This window comes from Budorcas taxicolor, chromosome 3 (genome assembly GCF_023091745.1).
Source record: "Budorcas taxicolor isolate Tak-1 chromosome 3, Takin1.1, whole genome shotgun sequence".
NCBI lineage: Eukaryota > Metazoa > Chordata > Mammalia > Artiodactyla > Bovidae > Budorcas > Budorcas taxicolor.
The window spans coordinates 1,408,636-1,422,237 of NC_068912.1; the positions used below are offsets into that span (position 1 = coordinate 1,408,636).

General features: G+C 43.6%; 1 protein-coding gene across 2 annotated transcripts in view; it reads right to left on the reverse strand.

The window, feature by feature from the left end:
* Positions 1–691: 691 nt before the first annotated feature.
* MPZL1 (myelin protein zero like 1) overlaps positions 692–13,602 on the reverse strand; it is a 93,537-nt gene continuing 80,626 nt past the window's right edge. Inside the window, exons 6-7 of one of the 2 annotated variants that reach the window (XM_052637078.1) lie at positions 6,329–6,469; positions 2,298–2,416 (exon numbers count right to left, since the gene is read on the reverse strand). In XM_052637078.1, coding sequence (XP_052493038.1) covers positions 6,353–6,469 — 117 coding nt within the window. In that variant the 3' untranslated portion in view covers positions 2,298–2,416; positions 6,329–6,352. Of the gene's footprint in view, positions 2,417–6,328; positions 6,470–13,602 lie in introns of both variants that reach the window. The other variant, XM_052637079.1, reaches the window with a different exon arrangement.

Sequence of the window (13,602 nt, forward strand, 5' to 3'; positions counted from 1 at the left end):
TAAATGTCAAGTAATCCCTTGCAGGTACCCCCTTAGAAAAACCACGTGCAGTCTTAGGAGGCCTCATTCTGCCGAGAATCAGACATGAAAAGGACAGTCTGCCATCTGGAAGCAGCTCCACTGTTGTCGTCTGTGTCCAGGGATGAGGATGTTGGGACCCAGGAGAAAGGGCCAAAAGATCCGTAGGAGGTGGTATGAGGAGTTTCAGAAAAAGCCCCAACCCTGAAGTGCTCCACCCCAGTGTGAGCAGCTCCCTGCAGGCCAGTCAGTCACAGACCCAGAGCGGGAAGCCGGGACCCTTGCCCGGTGGAGGCGGGGAGAGGAGGCTCACAGCCGTGCTAACAGAAGTGATAGCTGGTGCTCTGGGTGGGAGCTTCACAAACATGCAGAAAAATAGGGCTCTTGCTCTCAGGAGGTGTTAGGAATGTTCCATACATAGTAGATTCATTGGACCTGCTGAGAAAGGAGGAAAAGGAGAATCCTCTTTTCTCCGTAAAAGAAAAAAAAAAAGACTAAGAAAATTACACACATCAATGCATACACTTGGTCTCTCCACAGCGTATTTTCTTATTCCTTGAAATCCTGGATGGCTGTACAATTCTCACAGTGGGAGGGCTCACCAGGAGTGTCCTCATCCTGGCGGCCTGAAGAATGCGGACGTCTGAACACCCGCATCCCCCCCCACCCACTGCCCCCGCTCCCCCTACACAAAAAGGCCTCCTAAAGGTTCTGGAGTTTTCACCATGGAGTCAGAGAAGCCCAGGGTACAAGGCAAAGCTGGTGACTTTGCAGGACTGCTCAGGGCGAGTGTTCTTCATTCCCCTTCCGCATGGGGCCTGTGGGCACAAGGGAGGGACAGGCAGCAGAGCCAAAAGGCCTTCCTCCACGTGCAGCACAGACCAGACACGCCAGGCTCAGAGATGGCAGGCACGCGCGATGACAAAACCCAGTCCTGCTGACATATATGTCAACAGAATGCGAGCTGGAGCACCAGGGGTTAACAGCAGTCTCTCAGGAAATAAAAGACTGCACATATGGGACAGAGTTTGTTTGTAGCGCGTACACTTTTTCTCTGTGTAACCACCTCCTAGACATCTTCAAATCTAAATTACTCTTTATTTCCTTAGAACTTGGCCTTCAAAGTCTCTCACAAAGAGAACAAGACAGGAAGAAAAAAGGAAGCAGCTCTTAGGGGACCTCAAACTAAATGAGATGAAAACTAACATTACCTGTCACACCCACTTACCCCAATGTGTTCTGGGACTATATCATCAGTATTTTCAATTTTAAATGAAGAAAATTCTTTACAGATCTAACTGTCTTTAACCTCAAAGGCCTTGAAGCTATTATTATAGGAGCCAGGCTGCTGGAAAATGACTGAAGCTTTATAATGATTCTCTAGAGAGAGCTCTGCCATACCAGAGACTGGCAATCTAATTATTCCATTTCTGGCTACTTAGAAAGAAAAGAAATTCTGCTCCTTAAGCTATATGGGGACTTGTTACAAGCACGAAGGACTTCAGCAAAGAACATACCATACCTTTTGCTCTCCAAATAGTACTACTCCTCAAGCCAGTCCAGGTTCTCGATTTCAATTATGTATCGATTATGGTATGGATGTAAAAGTACTTGGAAAGAAATGACTTCTGGCATTGATCCTTTGCTAATCTTGCTATGATGAATCCACAAATTGAGATGATATGCTACAGGGTGTAATTTTATAGTCTACACAACACTGAAAGCAGAAAACTGCCCTGTATTTTAGAGAGGAAAATAGCAACAAAAATCACATAGTCTTCAAGTGGCATAGCAAATGGATGCTTTCTAAAAACAACTGCCAAATAGGCGATATACCCTGGGCTAAAGGCCATCCTGAACATGCTTCCATCATAGCATCTCCACTCTCCAACTACAGTACACACAAAGGTGGGTTAAGCCCTTATATTAAAAGGCCATGTCTATCAGAATACTAAAAGATCTGCTACTTTCCCCATTAAGGCAAACCACATCTAAACGATGGTGACAGGAATGTGTCTGAATTTTCTCAACTGTAAATGATCCTGATGGGAAGTACAAAACCAGCAAGACAATTTATATACACATAGAATCATACCGTCTCTTAATCATGCAACACTGGCTCCTTGCACCAGGAAGATTAAATAGAACATTTATACACATCTTTTTCTCCCTCTATGACTAGACATGTGCTTCTCCACGTTTTGGTTTCCAAGGCCACACATACTTATGGGCCACATTTTCTGCACAAGAGTCCAGTTTGGATTTGCTTATTGCTTAGGGTATGATCGTGGTCTTCTCAATTTTTCCGAATGTCTGCGTACACCACAGACTCTGACTTGTTAATCCTGTCGCTGTGGTGTCCGCCAGAGTGGTCTAGCTGCGCGTATATGACTGGGCCCTGGGGAAGAGAAGCAGAATTAGAGGTATGGAAAACCTGGTGGCCTTGTGAAGTGTAGGGACAGAAGCAATGATTAATGTGATATTGTTAGGGTTTCAGAGCAAAGAGTCCCCCCTTTAGAATGTCTTCAGGAACATATTCTTCTTAGGAACAGTATGTCCAGGACTGACTTTAAAACAAGATTGGGTATACTTGGTAACTGTTCAAGATGGTACACAGAGATTTGTTATACTATTCTGTCTACTTTTGTATCTGTTTTAAAATATCTATAACAATATAATATTCCTTCTCAAGAGTTACCCTTAAATACCTGTCACAGAATTCCTCAACTCTTGTAACTGGCATCAGAGTCTCAAGGACAAAGATGGACCCTTCTGCCAACCCAAGACCCGCTGAAATCATGACTTTAAGAATGATACAAGAAATCAACATATGCAGTGCCACTCGAAAATACAATCAATTTTGAACTGATCATTTTACACAAATAGGTACTTAAAAAAAACTTCCTATATTCTTCCACACGCCTACTTCTAGTATGATTCTTTTAGTCTAACTATAACCCATATACTGCTTCTTTGATATCTAAGATCAGGTAAACATTTTTCCTGTTTTCAAATTTAAAATAACCCCAAAGCCACATCTACAGGCTTACAAGGAAAAGCCCTAGATGGACTAGAAGAGGCCCTCCTCTCACCCTCAGCAGTAAGGAAGAGGGCTGGCAGGGTCCCACCAGGACAGCAAGGCAAGGCTGCCTCGGGTAGAGCGAGTCTTGACTCTTGGGAGGACCAAGGGTTCAAGTGTGAGACAGCTGGCTGTACTGCACAACTCTCAGAGTCCCTTCCAACCCAGAGATTCTAAAACTGTAAACGACAGCAACTACCACAAAATAGCCTTCTTTAGAGGTAAAAAGAAGTTTAATATAACCCAAAGGCAATTGTCCCAATCCAGGGAATCTCTCCTTGAATAGTCTACTACTGTGCTTAAGTTTTCAATTTTGAAGTCATAAGATCAGTAGCCAGAAGCATGTGGTTTAAAATAAACACTCTTGAAACTTCTATATGAATCTAGAATGGTAGATACATGACAGAAATGCACAACACAGAGAGTGAGCCGTAATACAAACTGTGGACTTTAGTGAATTAGAAAGTTCTCCGTATTAATTCATCAACCGTCACAAAGGTACCGCAACCATCCAAGTTGTTAACAATCAGGGAAACTTTGGAGACGAAGGAGTACATAGGACCTCTTTACTTTCTGCTAGATTTTTCTGTAGAGTTAACACTGCCCTAGGAAATAAAGTCTACTTTATACGAAATAACTGAATAAAATAAAATAAACATCCTCACTCCCATCTAGGAGTCCTACAGGCAGCATCCCTTAATGCGTAGCATGGGATCCTGCGGAGTTCAGGCACTCCAGCTTCCAGAGAAGGGATAAACCGAGCTATGCAACGGTGCTCCTGAAAGAAGACTTACACAGTGACAGCCGAGGGCTAGACCCATCTGAACGCCGGCAGAGCTGCAGTCTGAATGTCCTGAGCACGGCAGGAGCACTGCTGAGCACCAGCCGTGGGGCCTCACGCCAGGCGTGTTCTTAACCCCCCAAGCATTACTGTCTTCATCTCTAACATGGCACTAGCAATAGTATTATCTCTCTCAAGACTGCTGTAAGAATTAGATGATATCTACAACTAAAACTTAAGCAATGTCTGACAGCATTCAAAATACAGCAATCATTTTTATCATGAACACACTGTTATACAAATACAATTAAAAGTACACCACTGTTACCAATCAAATAAGTCAAGCAAGGTCACTTTGTGTTTGGTCAGCGTGTGATACTTTTCAGGGCTGTCATGGGTAACACAACAGATCGTGCTGCTAATACTGAATCAAACTGAAACCCTCTATATTCATCTCAGAAAGCTGCAAGTTAAATGTGGTTCTAAAAAATAAAAAGTTAAACAAGCAAATGTTGTTCAAGTCATTATCTACGGTGGTTTATTACCTAGCAATAGGTAACCGATACACTGTGTGAGTGGGAAAGAGAGAGAACGGAGAAAGCAACAAAGGAAAATAACAGAATAACCTCTGAATCAGTCAGTAAATATGAAGAAACTAGGGAGGTCTTTCATGTGAGACAGTATGGTCTTTCACGGCACGAGGACACAACAGTTGGTCAAAAGGAACTGGGAAAACACAGAAGGATAAAAGGAGCCCCTTCCTACTGATGGGTTTGTTTCTCCAAATTGCTTCCTAACGTCCTTCCTCTTTCCCCCTTAGGAGCTCTGCAGCCAGCGGCTTTGTTAAATGCCTAGAACAGCCCCTGGCAGACTGTAGGTGCATGAAAGGTGCATGAAATAATGGATCTGGAGGAATTCTCACCAGAATGGGGGATTGGGAATCTGCCAGTGAACGTAGCTTAGTTGTGAATAGCTCTTTCAGGTCTGGTCTGAGGGAGATCTGGAAGCTGATGGTACACCGAGTCTCTGTGGAACACGCCTCAGGACTTTAACAAGAAGTCAACGGTCTTCTTAGGCTAAGACCACTGAGGGCTTCAGGAGGGGTCAGTGAACCAAGGACTTGGAAATGTACCTGCTATATTGCTAAAACATGCACTTTGGGGTGTTTGAGAGTTAAAACAGTATCAATAATAACACCTATGCTCACCTAGCTGTACTGTACAGCCTGACACCTTTCCTCATCCTCTATTTTTTTTTTTTTTTGGTGCTACCACAAAGAATTACACCAACCAAGTGAAAAATCACTCCATACATACATATTTTCCTCAACTATTTATTATACAAATAATCCTTACTATTAAAAATGTTTCAAAAAACTAATTGCTTGACCTAGGTTTATTCTTTTAGTTCCAGTTAGAAATGAAATTATCCCTGGACACTACCTGCATGAAATTTATTCTAATATAAAAACACAGTGGTGATGGAGTAGGGAGAAACTCCAGGAAGAAAGGGTTATGGAAGAGCAAGGATACCTATCTCTGAACACATATTAATTTCTTACTATGTGTAACTCAGGAATTACACTCTCCATAGCCTCTATAGCCCTTTAGAATCTGAATCTGGTCCTTCATCACCCTTGACACCCTAACACAGATTTGCTTTAACCACATGCTCACTGACCGTTCACAAAACACATTTTCAGTACTTATTTCACATCACCAAATACAGACGTGAAACAGTGTGTGTTGTGACATTCTTTGACATAAATGAAACTAATTATCAAAACAAAGTTGAAAAGAACTGGATATAGGCAGGACAGGATAAGTCTATGTCTTAAGAGCCACACGGATCTGGGTCTAATACCAGCTCTGGCAGTAACTACTGACCTTGAGCAAGTGACTAAACCTAGCTCAGCCTGGTTTCTTCACAAGCAAAATAGGGACAGTGAAGGAGCTTACCTCACAGGACCGCCGTGAGAACTACAGGAGGCAATACACGTGTTGTACTTCTGGAGACCTTGCACATCTATAGACTAAAGTTGACACAAACATAACTTTCCCACTCACTGTCCTCCAAAAATACTTGCCTCCTGTTGGCTTTGGCTGTGCCATGTGGTTTGTGGGATCTTAGTTCCCCAACCAGGGATCAAACCTGTGTCCTCTGCAGCAGAAGCTTGAAATCCTAACCACTGGACCACTAGGGAATTCCCACTTGCCTTTTGTATACAAAGCATTGTTTCCAGAAAAGAATCTAGAAAACCAATTGTCCCAAAGGTATACACACAAAGATTATTTGAAATCAATGTCATGCAAAACTAAGCTTTACAAAGAAAGATACTCCAAACTCTTAAGTTGTGCCTACCTGACACCCTTCCCAACCCAACTTCCCACTTTGTTTGCGGGAAGAGTCCCCCCTGCCTTTTTTTTTTTTTAATTAATTTGGAAACCAACTTTATTTTTGACTGTGCTGAGTCTTCATTGCCACGAGCAGGCTTCTTCGAGCTGCAGTGAGCAGGGGCTGTTCCATAGCTGCGGGTAGCAGGATTTTCTCTGTGGCGGCTCCTCTAGGTGCGTGGGTCCCAGTGGTCGCAGCTGGTGGGCACAAGAGCGCAGGCTCAGTAGTTGTGGCACAAGCGCTTAGCCACTCTGTGGTATGTGGGATCCTCTCGGACCAGGGATTGAACCTATGTCCCTTGTACTGGAAAGCGGTTTCTTAACCACTGGACCACCAGGCAAGTCCAAGAGCCCTAATTTGGTTCTGGTGTTCACTCCCTTCACTCAGGTAACTTGACTCCACCCTCCTTCCCTTGTGCCTCAGCTGGTAAAGAATCTGCCTGCAATGCGGGAGCCCTAGGTTCAATCTCTAGGTTCAATCCCTGGGTTTGGGAAGATCCCCTGGGAAAGGGAAAGGCTACCCACTCCAGTATTCTTGCCTGGAGAATTCCATGGACTGTGTCCATTAGGTTGCAAAGAGTCAAACAGGACTGACTGACTTTCAGTTTCACCTCTCCTGCCCCCAGGGGTAAAGTCAGTTATAACTGCTGCCCCCTCGCACAAGACTGGCAAGAGGCATCAGCATGTGACCCACTCTGGCCAAGGGAACTAGGAGAAGTTTGCTGGGGGGCTTCTGGTAATTTTCCTTCATAATAAAATCTCCTCCTTCCTCCTGGGAGGAGATTCAGCTCTTCCTACAAGTGCCTTTTTTCATGAGCTGCCTCAAAGCATGGCAGTCATTTTGAGGTTGAGGGAAGGCGCCTGAGAACAATGTGCCCAGAGGATGAAAGAATAAGATGGAAAGAACTTGCGCCTTAAGGACACTACTGGATTACTAAACTAATGAACACAGAGGTACCCTGCTTTGGGGTCGCTTGTGAGTTAACAAATCTCTTACTGTTAAAGGTATTTTTAGTCAGGTCTTCTGTTACTAATCTTCCAATTATAACAAAAATAGTGGCCAAAGACAGATGAGTAATATAGCACAATTAATGCCCTGCCTGGCTATTATGTTTTCATCTTTTGTAAATTTCCTTCCTGGAGCACTAGTATTGTTTCTCTTTTGATAAAAGAACATGGAGTTATTTATTCACTCAAATAGTAATGACTAATGCTATTAGACTCTCAGGTGATGCCTGCAGGTAGAAAATGGAAGGTTTTGCTGATCAAGGAACATGTCCTGATAGAACCATTGGAAGAGAGTACTAAGGGATAGTTTGCAAATATTCCTGTCACGTGTCCATTTCACACATCTGACTGTAGTACGTGGGCAGTGACTGCCTAAACCTGCCCTCATAAGGCACAGTATGCCGTGTTTGCTTGTATGTGTGTGTGTTAGCCACTCAGTCGTGTCTGACTCTTTGCAACCCCATGGACTGAAGCCTCCCAGGCTCCTCTGTCCATGTAATCCTCCAGGCAAGAACACTGGAGTCGGTAGCCAGTCCCTTCTCAGGGGATCTTCCCGACCCAGGGATTGAACCCAGGTGTCCTGTATTGCAGGTGGATTCTCTACTGTCTGAGCCACCAGGGAAGCCCGCAGTGTACCATGAACCCTTATAATTAGCAAAGGAAAAATGAGAAGGTCTTTAGACGTCAACTTGCCCTAACCCATTATTTAATAAGAAGGTGTTTAGACATCAACTTGCCCTGACCCAGTATTTAATAAGAAGGTGTTTAGACATCAACTTGCCCTGACCCATTATTTCAAAGATTAAGGGAACAAATGCTGAAGTAAAATAATTCCCTGAAAGTTTACACCATTAGCTGGACCCAAGAGTCAATACTGGTTTGTAACACATGACTAACCCTTCATACACTAAGATGTCTATCTAATAAATATGAAGATTTCCTCAAGGTTGTTTGTTAGGATGTACACATAAAAAAATTCTCCATATCATGGAAAAGCTTGAAGATGATCCCAACAACCCAGGAGCCTCTGAGGTTCTGTAGGGCAGGGACCAGATAATAATCATCCCTGCGTTTCCCACGTTCAGCTAACATTGCATATATGCTGAGCACTTAGATGTGTGTGGAAGTGATACATACAATGGAAAGATCAGGTTGTCAAAACAACTGCTACGTTTGGTTATGTTCAATTTATAAAAAGTATTTAATCTCATAAATTCCCTAATAAGATGAACATATTAGGTCAAGCCAGTTTTCTCCAAACAGAAACCTTTTCTGCTTCAGTCTGAACAAGTGGAAGATAGAATATCAAAAGGATTCTGGTGAGAACAACTTCCATAAACTCCTCTGGTGCTCAGACAGAGACATGTTTCTGTCACGCACACTGAGGGTGCCACGTGACGGTGAGTAAGAGCACACACCGGTGTCACCTGAGGCCCCCTGGTGCTTAGGAATTCTGTGGAGTATTTGAAGCAAATGTTTTAACCCCAGGATAGCAGCCCTCGTTTTAAGGTGACCACTGAATGAAAACCTAAATAAAACAAAAACTGGAAGATAAATCTGCAAGGAAATCACAGTTCCAAGTCTCATGTTGACTGGCAAAGGCTTTATAAATTTCAGAATCAGGTTAAGGCAGAAAATATACTTAACAAGTTGTACAACTGTAAATAAAAGATACATTATTACTTGATTAAAAATAACCAAGTAAGACAAAGGCTACTCCAGGTAATGTCACTTAACAGAAACCCTGATTTGCAACATGTTCAGCATTATGCAAACCAAGAACTCCCAGACGTCCAGGCTGGGTTTAGAAAAAGAAGAGAAACTAGAGATCAAATTGCCAACATTCACTGGATTATAGAGAAAGCAAGGGAATTTCAGAAAACATCTATCTCTGTTTCATCAACTATGCTAAAGCCTTTGATTGTGTGGATCATGACAAACTGTGGAAAGCTCTCAGAGATGGGAGTACCAGACCTTCTTACGTGTCTCCTGAGAAGCCTGCATGCGGGTCAAGAAGCAACAGTTAGAACCCTGTATGGAACAACTGACTGGTTCAAGATCGAGAAAGGAGTCCGACAGGGCTGTCTGCCATCACCCTGTCTGTTTAATCGGAACACTGAGCACATCATGAAAAATGCCAGGATGGGTGAGTTACAAGCCAGGATCAAGATAGGCAGGAGAAACATCAACAATCTCAGATACGTGGATGATACCACTCTAATGGCAGAAAGGGAAGAGGAACTAGAGAGCCTCTTGATGAAGGTGAAGGAGGAGAGTGAAAGAGCCGGCTGAAGACTAAATACTAAAAACACTAAGATCACTGCATCCGGCCCCATTCAGTTCAGCTCAGTTCAGTCGCTCAGTCACGTCCGACTCCTTGCGACCCCATGAACCGCAGCACGCGAGGCCTCCCTGTCCATCACCATCTCCCGGAGTTCACTCAGACTCACGTCCATCGAGTCCGTGATGCCATCCAGCCATCTCATCCTCAGTCATCCCCTTCTCCTCCTGCCCCCAATCCCTCCCAGCATCAGAGTCTTTTCCATTGACTCAACTCTTCACATGAGGTGGCCAAAGTACTGGAGTTTCAGCTTCAGCATCATTCCTTCAAAGAAATCCCAGGGCTGATCTCCTTCAGAATGGACTGGGTGGATCTCCTTGCAGTCCAAGGGACTCTCAAGAGTCTTCTCCAACACCACAGTTCAAACGCATCAATTCTTCGGCACTCAGCTTTCTTCACAGTCCAACTCTCACATCCATACATGACCACAGGAAAAACCATAGCCTTGACTAGATGGACCTTTGTTGGCAAAGGCATGTCTCTGCTTTTCAATATGCTAGCTAGGTTGGTCATAACTTTCCTTCCAAGGAGTAAGCGTCTTTTAATTTCATGGCTGCAGTCACCATCTGCAGTGATTTTGGAGCCCAAAAAATAAAAGTCTGACACTGTTTCCAGTGTTTCCCCATCTATTTCCCATGAAATGATGGGACCAGATGCCACGATCTTTGTTTTCTGAATGCTGAGCTTTAAGCCAACCTTTTCACTCTCCTCTTTCACTTTCATCAAGAGGCTTCTTAGTTCCTCTTCACTTTCTGCCATAAGGGTGGTGCCATCTGCATATCTGAGGTTATTGATATTTCTCCCGGCAAACTTGATTCCAACTTGTGCTTCTTCCAGTCCAACGTTTCTCATTACTGCATGGCAAATAGAAGGGGAAAAGGTGGAAGCAGTGACAGATTTCCTCTTCTTGGGCTCCAAAATCACTGCAGATGCTGACTGCAGCCATGAAATCAGAAAATGATTGCTTCTTGGCAGGAAAACGATAACAAACCTAGATAGTGTGTTGAAAAGCAGAGACATTAGTCTGTGGACAAAGGTCTGTATAGTCAAGGCTATGGTCTTCCCAGTGGTCATATATGGTTGTGAGAGCTGGACCATAAAAAAGGCACCAAAGAATTGATGCCTTCAAACTGTGGTGCTGGAGAAGATTCCTGAAAGTCACTTGGACATCAAGGAGATCAAACCAGTCAATCTTAATGGAGATCAACTCTGAATATTCACTGGAAGGACTGATGCTGAAGCTGAAGCTCCAGTATTTTGGTCATCTGATGCACACAGATGACTCACTGGAAAAGTCCCTGATGCTGGGAAAGACTGAGGGCAGAAGGAGAAGAGGGCATCAGAGGATAAGATGGCTGGATGGCATCACCAGTGCAATGAACATGAATTTGGGCAAACTGTGGGATATGGTGATGGACAGGGAGGCCTGACGTGCTGCAGTTCATGGGGTCACAAAGAGTTAGACACAACTGGGCAACTGAACAACAACAATGAGAGAGAAGAGGCTTTCGGGGACCTGCACTGAACACAAAGAAAATAACCCAGGAACAAAGCTGTGGGAAGCACTGGGGCTCTCCTCTCAAAACCGACCTGAGGTCCGACTGCAAACACTGAAAAAAGATAGTACAGATTGACACGGTGTGTGAACTGCTTCCCACTAACCTCCAGAAAATGCCAGAGTCAGGACTGGGCAGAACCCCGGGAGCTTACTCACAAGAGAGCTGAGCCTGGCTCTGACTCACGGACAGCAGGCACAGCAGCGTGGGGTCTGGATGCTGGAAACAGGGCAGCCAAGGAATGGCAGCCACTCCAGTCTTCCTGCCTGGAGGATCCCACGGACAGGGGAGCCCGGTGGGCTACAGGCTATGGCCTTGAAAGAGTCGGGCACCACTGAGCGACTGACACTTTCATTTTTAAGTCCACTTAATGAGTGCCTTCACTGTGAACAGACAACCCAGGATCATTGGGCATTTGAGGAAAGCTTCTAACATGACAAAAATTATAAGAGAAAAAAGGGAATTCAAAGGAAACAATAACAGAAGAAAACATTTAAAAAAATCATATAAAACAAGAAAAAATTATACAGAGAGATAAGACAATGTATTCATGAAAACAAGTATGCGCTATTAGAATCTGAGAATAAGTAATAGTTCTTGAAAATTAAGAGGAAGATAACAGCAATTAAATATTTAATAAAAGTTGGAAGATAAAGTTGTAGAAATTTTCTAGAAGAAAATTGCAAAACAGAAAAAATAAGAAAGAACTGCTCTAGGAAATGATCCAATTCTTAACAGGAATTTCCAAAACAGAGAATAAGAAAATGGAGGAGGAAAGTTTCCAGAGAATAATGGAAGACAATATCCTAACTGAAGGACATAGCTTCCAGATTGAAAGAGTCCACTGAGTAGCCAGTATAATGTATGAAAAAATCCCACAATTTTATAAAATTTCAGAACACAAGGGATAAAAAAAGACTCTAAGGGAAGGAGAATAAAACTGGCTCTACACAAAGGAGGAGGCATCAGGACAGTGTCAACTTCTTGGCGTTGGAAGCTAGAAAAATCAGCAATGCCTCAAAATGCTGAAGGAAAATGATTTCCAATCTGGAATCCTACCCAACCAGATTATCAGTCAAACTTGAGGGAGGAGAATAAAAACAATTTCAGACCTGCTGAAGACAAACATATTATTTTACAGTTTTGGAGGTCAAAAGTTTGAGATGGGTTTCACTGGGGTGAATCAAGGCATCAGTAAAGCTGCTTTCCTCCTAGGGGCTCCAGGGACAATCTGCTTCCTTGCTTTCCCCAGCTTATGGGAGCTGCTTGCATTCCATGGCTTGTGACCCCTTCCTTTATCTTCAAAGCCACCAGAATAGTCTTCAAATCTCTGGCCCGGACCCTCTTGCTTCCCTCCGCTAAGGACCCTTCTGATTACATCTGGCCCACATGGATAATCCAGGAAAATCTCCCCATCTCAAGATCCGTAAGGTAACGATCTTGACATGTAATGTAACATATCCCACAGGTTCCAGGGATTAGGATGTGGACATCTTTTGGAGGTCATTATTTTGTTTAGCATACAAAGCCTCAACATTCGTATCTGCTGTGCATCCTTTCTCAAGAAGTTATGGAGGATATGTTCTACCACACTATGGGAATAAAGTAAAAAGGTGAGGATGTGAAGTCCAACAGAAGCAAGAGAAAGAAAATTTCTTGGGAGGGGAGGCCCAGGATGACTCCTACACAGCAGCCTGAAGCACAACAAAGCCAGATTTCAACAGGCATGTCTCCATGAACAAAATGAAACCCACAGAATATCTGATGTGTCTGAATGTGCTCAGAGTTTTTTGCCTGGAGAATTTTGAGATGGAGTGCATTAATAGATAAGCACTTAGAAAACTAAGCAAATAAAAACCAAAGTAAAGATGAGCTCTATGACAAACAAAATAAAATTGTACAAAAAACCAAATGTATGCAGTACAACAGTGACAAAAACAGGTTTATGTAACAGTGAAAAGTAACACCTAACCACATATCCATACTGGGAAGAAGCATGTGGCCGTGTATATACTTGAAAGTGTATGCTGGGAAGAAGGGCTTGAAGGGAGGGGCTAAATTCAGCAATAAAGTTGCTCAGAAATATGAAGATAAATATCAGGGAAAAAATGGCAAAGAGAGAAACTTCCCTGGTGATACAGTGGATAAAAATCCCCCTGCTAATGTAGAGAACACGAGTTCGAGCCCTGGTCAGGGTAGATTCCACATGCCGCAGAGCAAGCGAGCCCACCTGCTGAGCCTACGCGCTGCAAATACTGAAGCCCATGCGCGCTGCAGCCTGGGCTCTCCCACAAGAGAAGCCGCCGACTAAGCAGCGCCGGCACCGTAACAAAGAGTAGCCCCTGCTTAAAACAGCCACAGCTAGAGAAAGCCCACGTGCAGCAACAAAGATCCAGCACAACCAAAAAAAAAAAAAGAGTAAATAA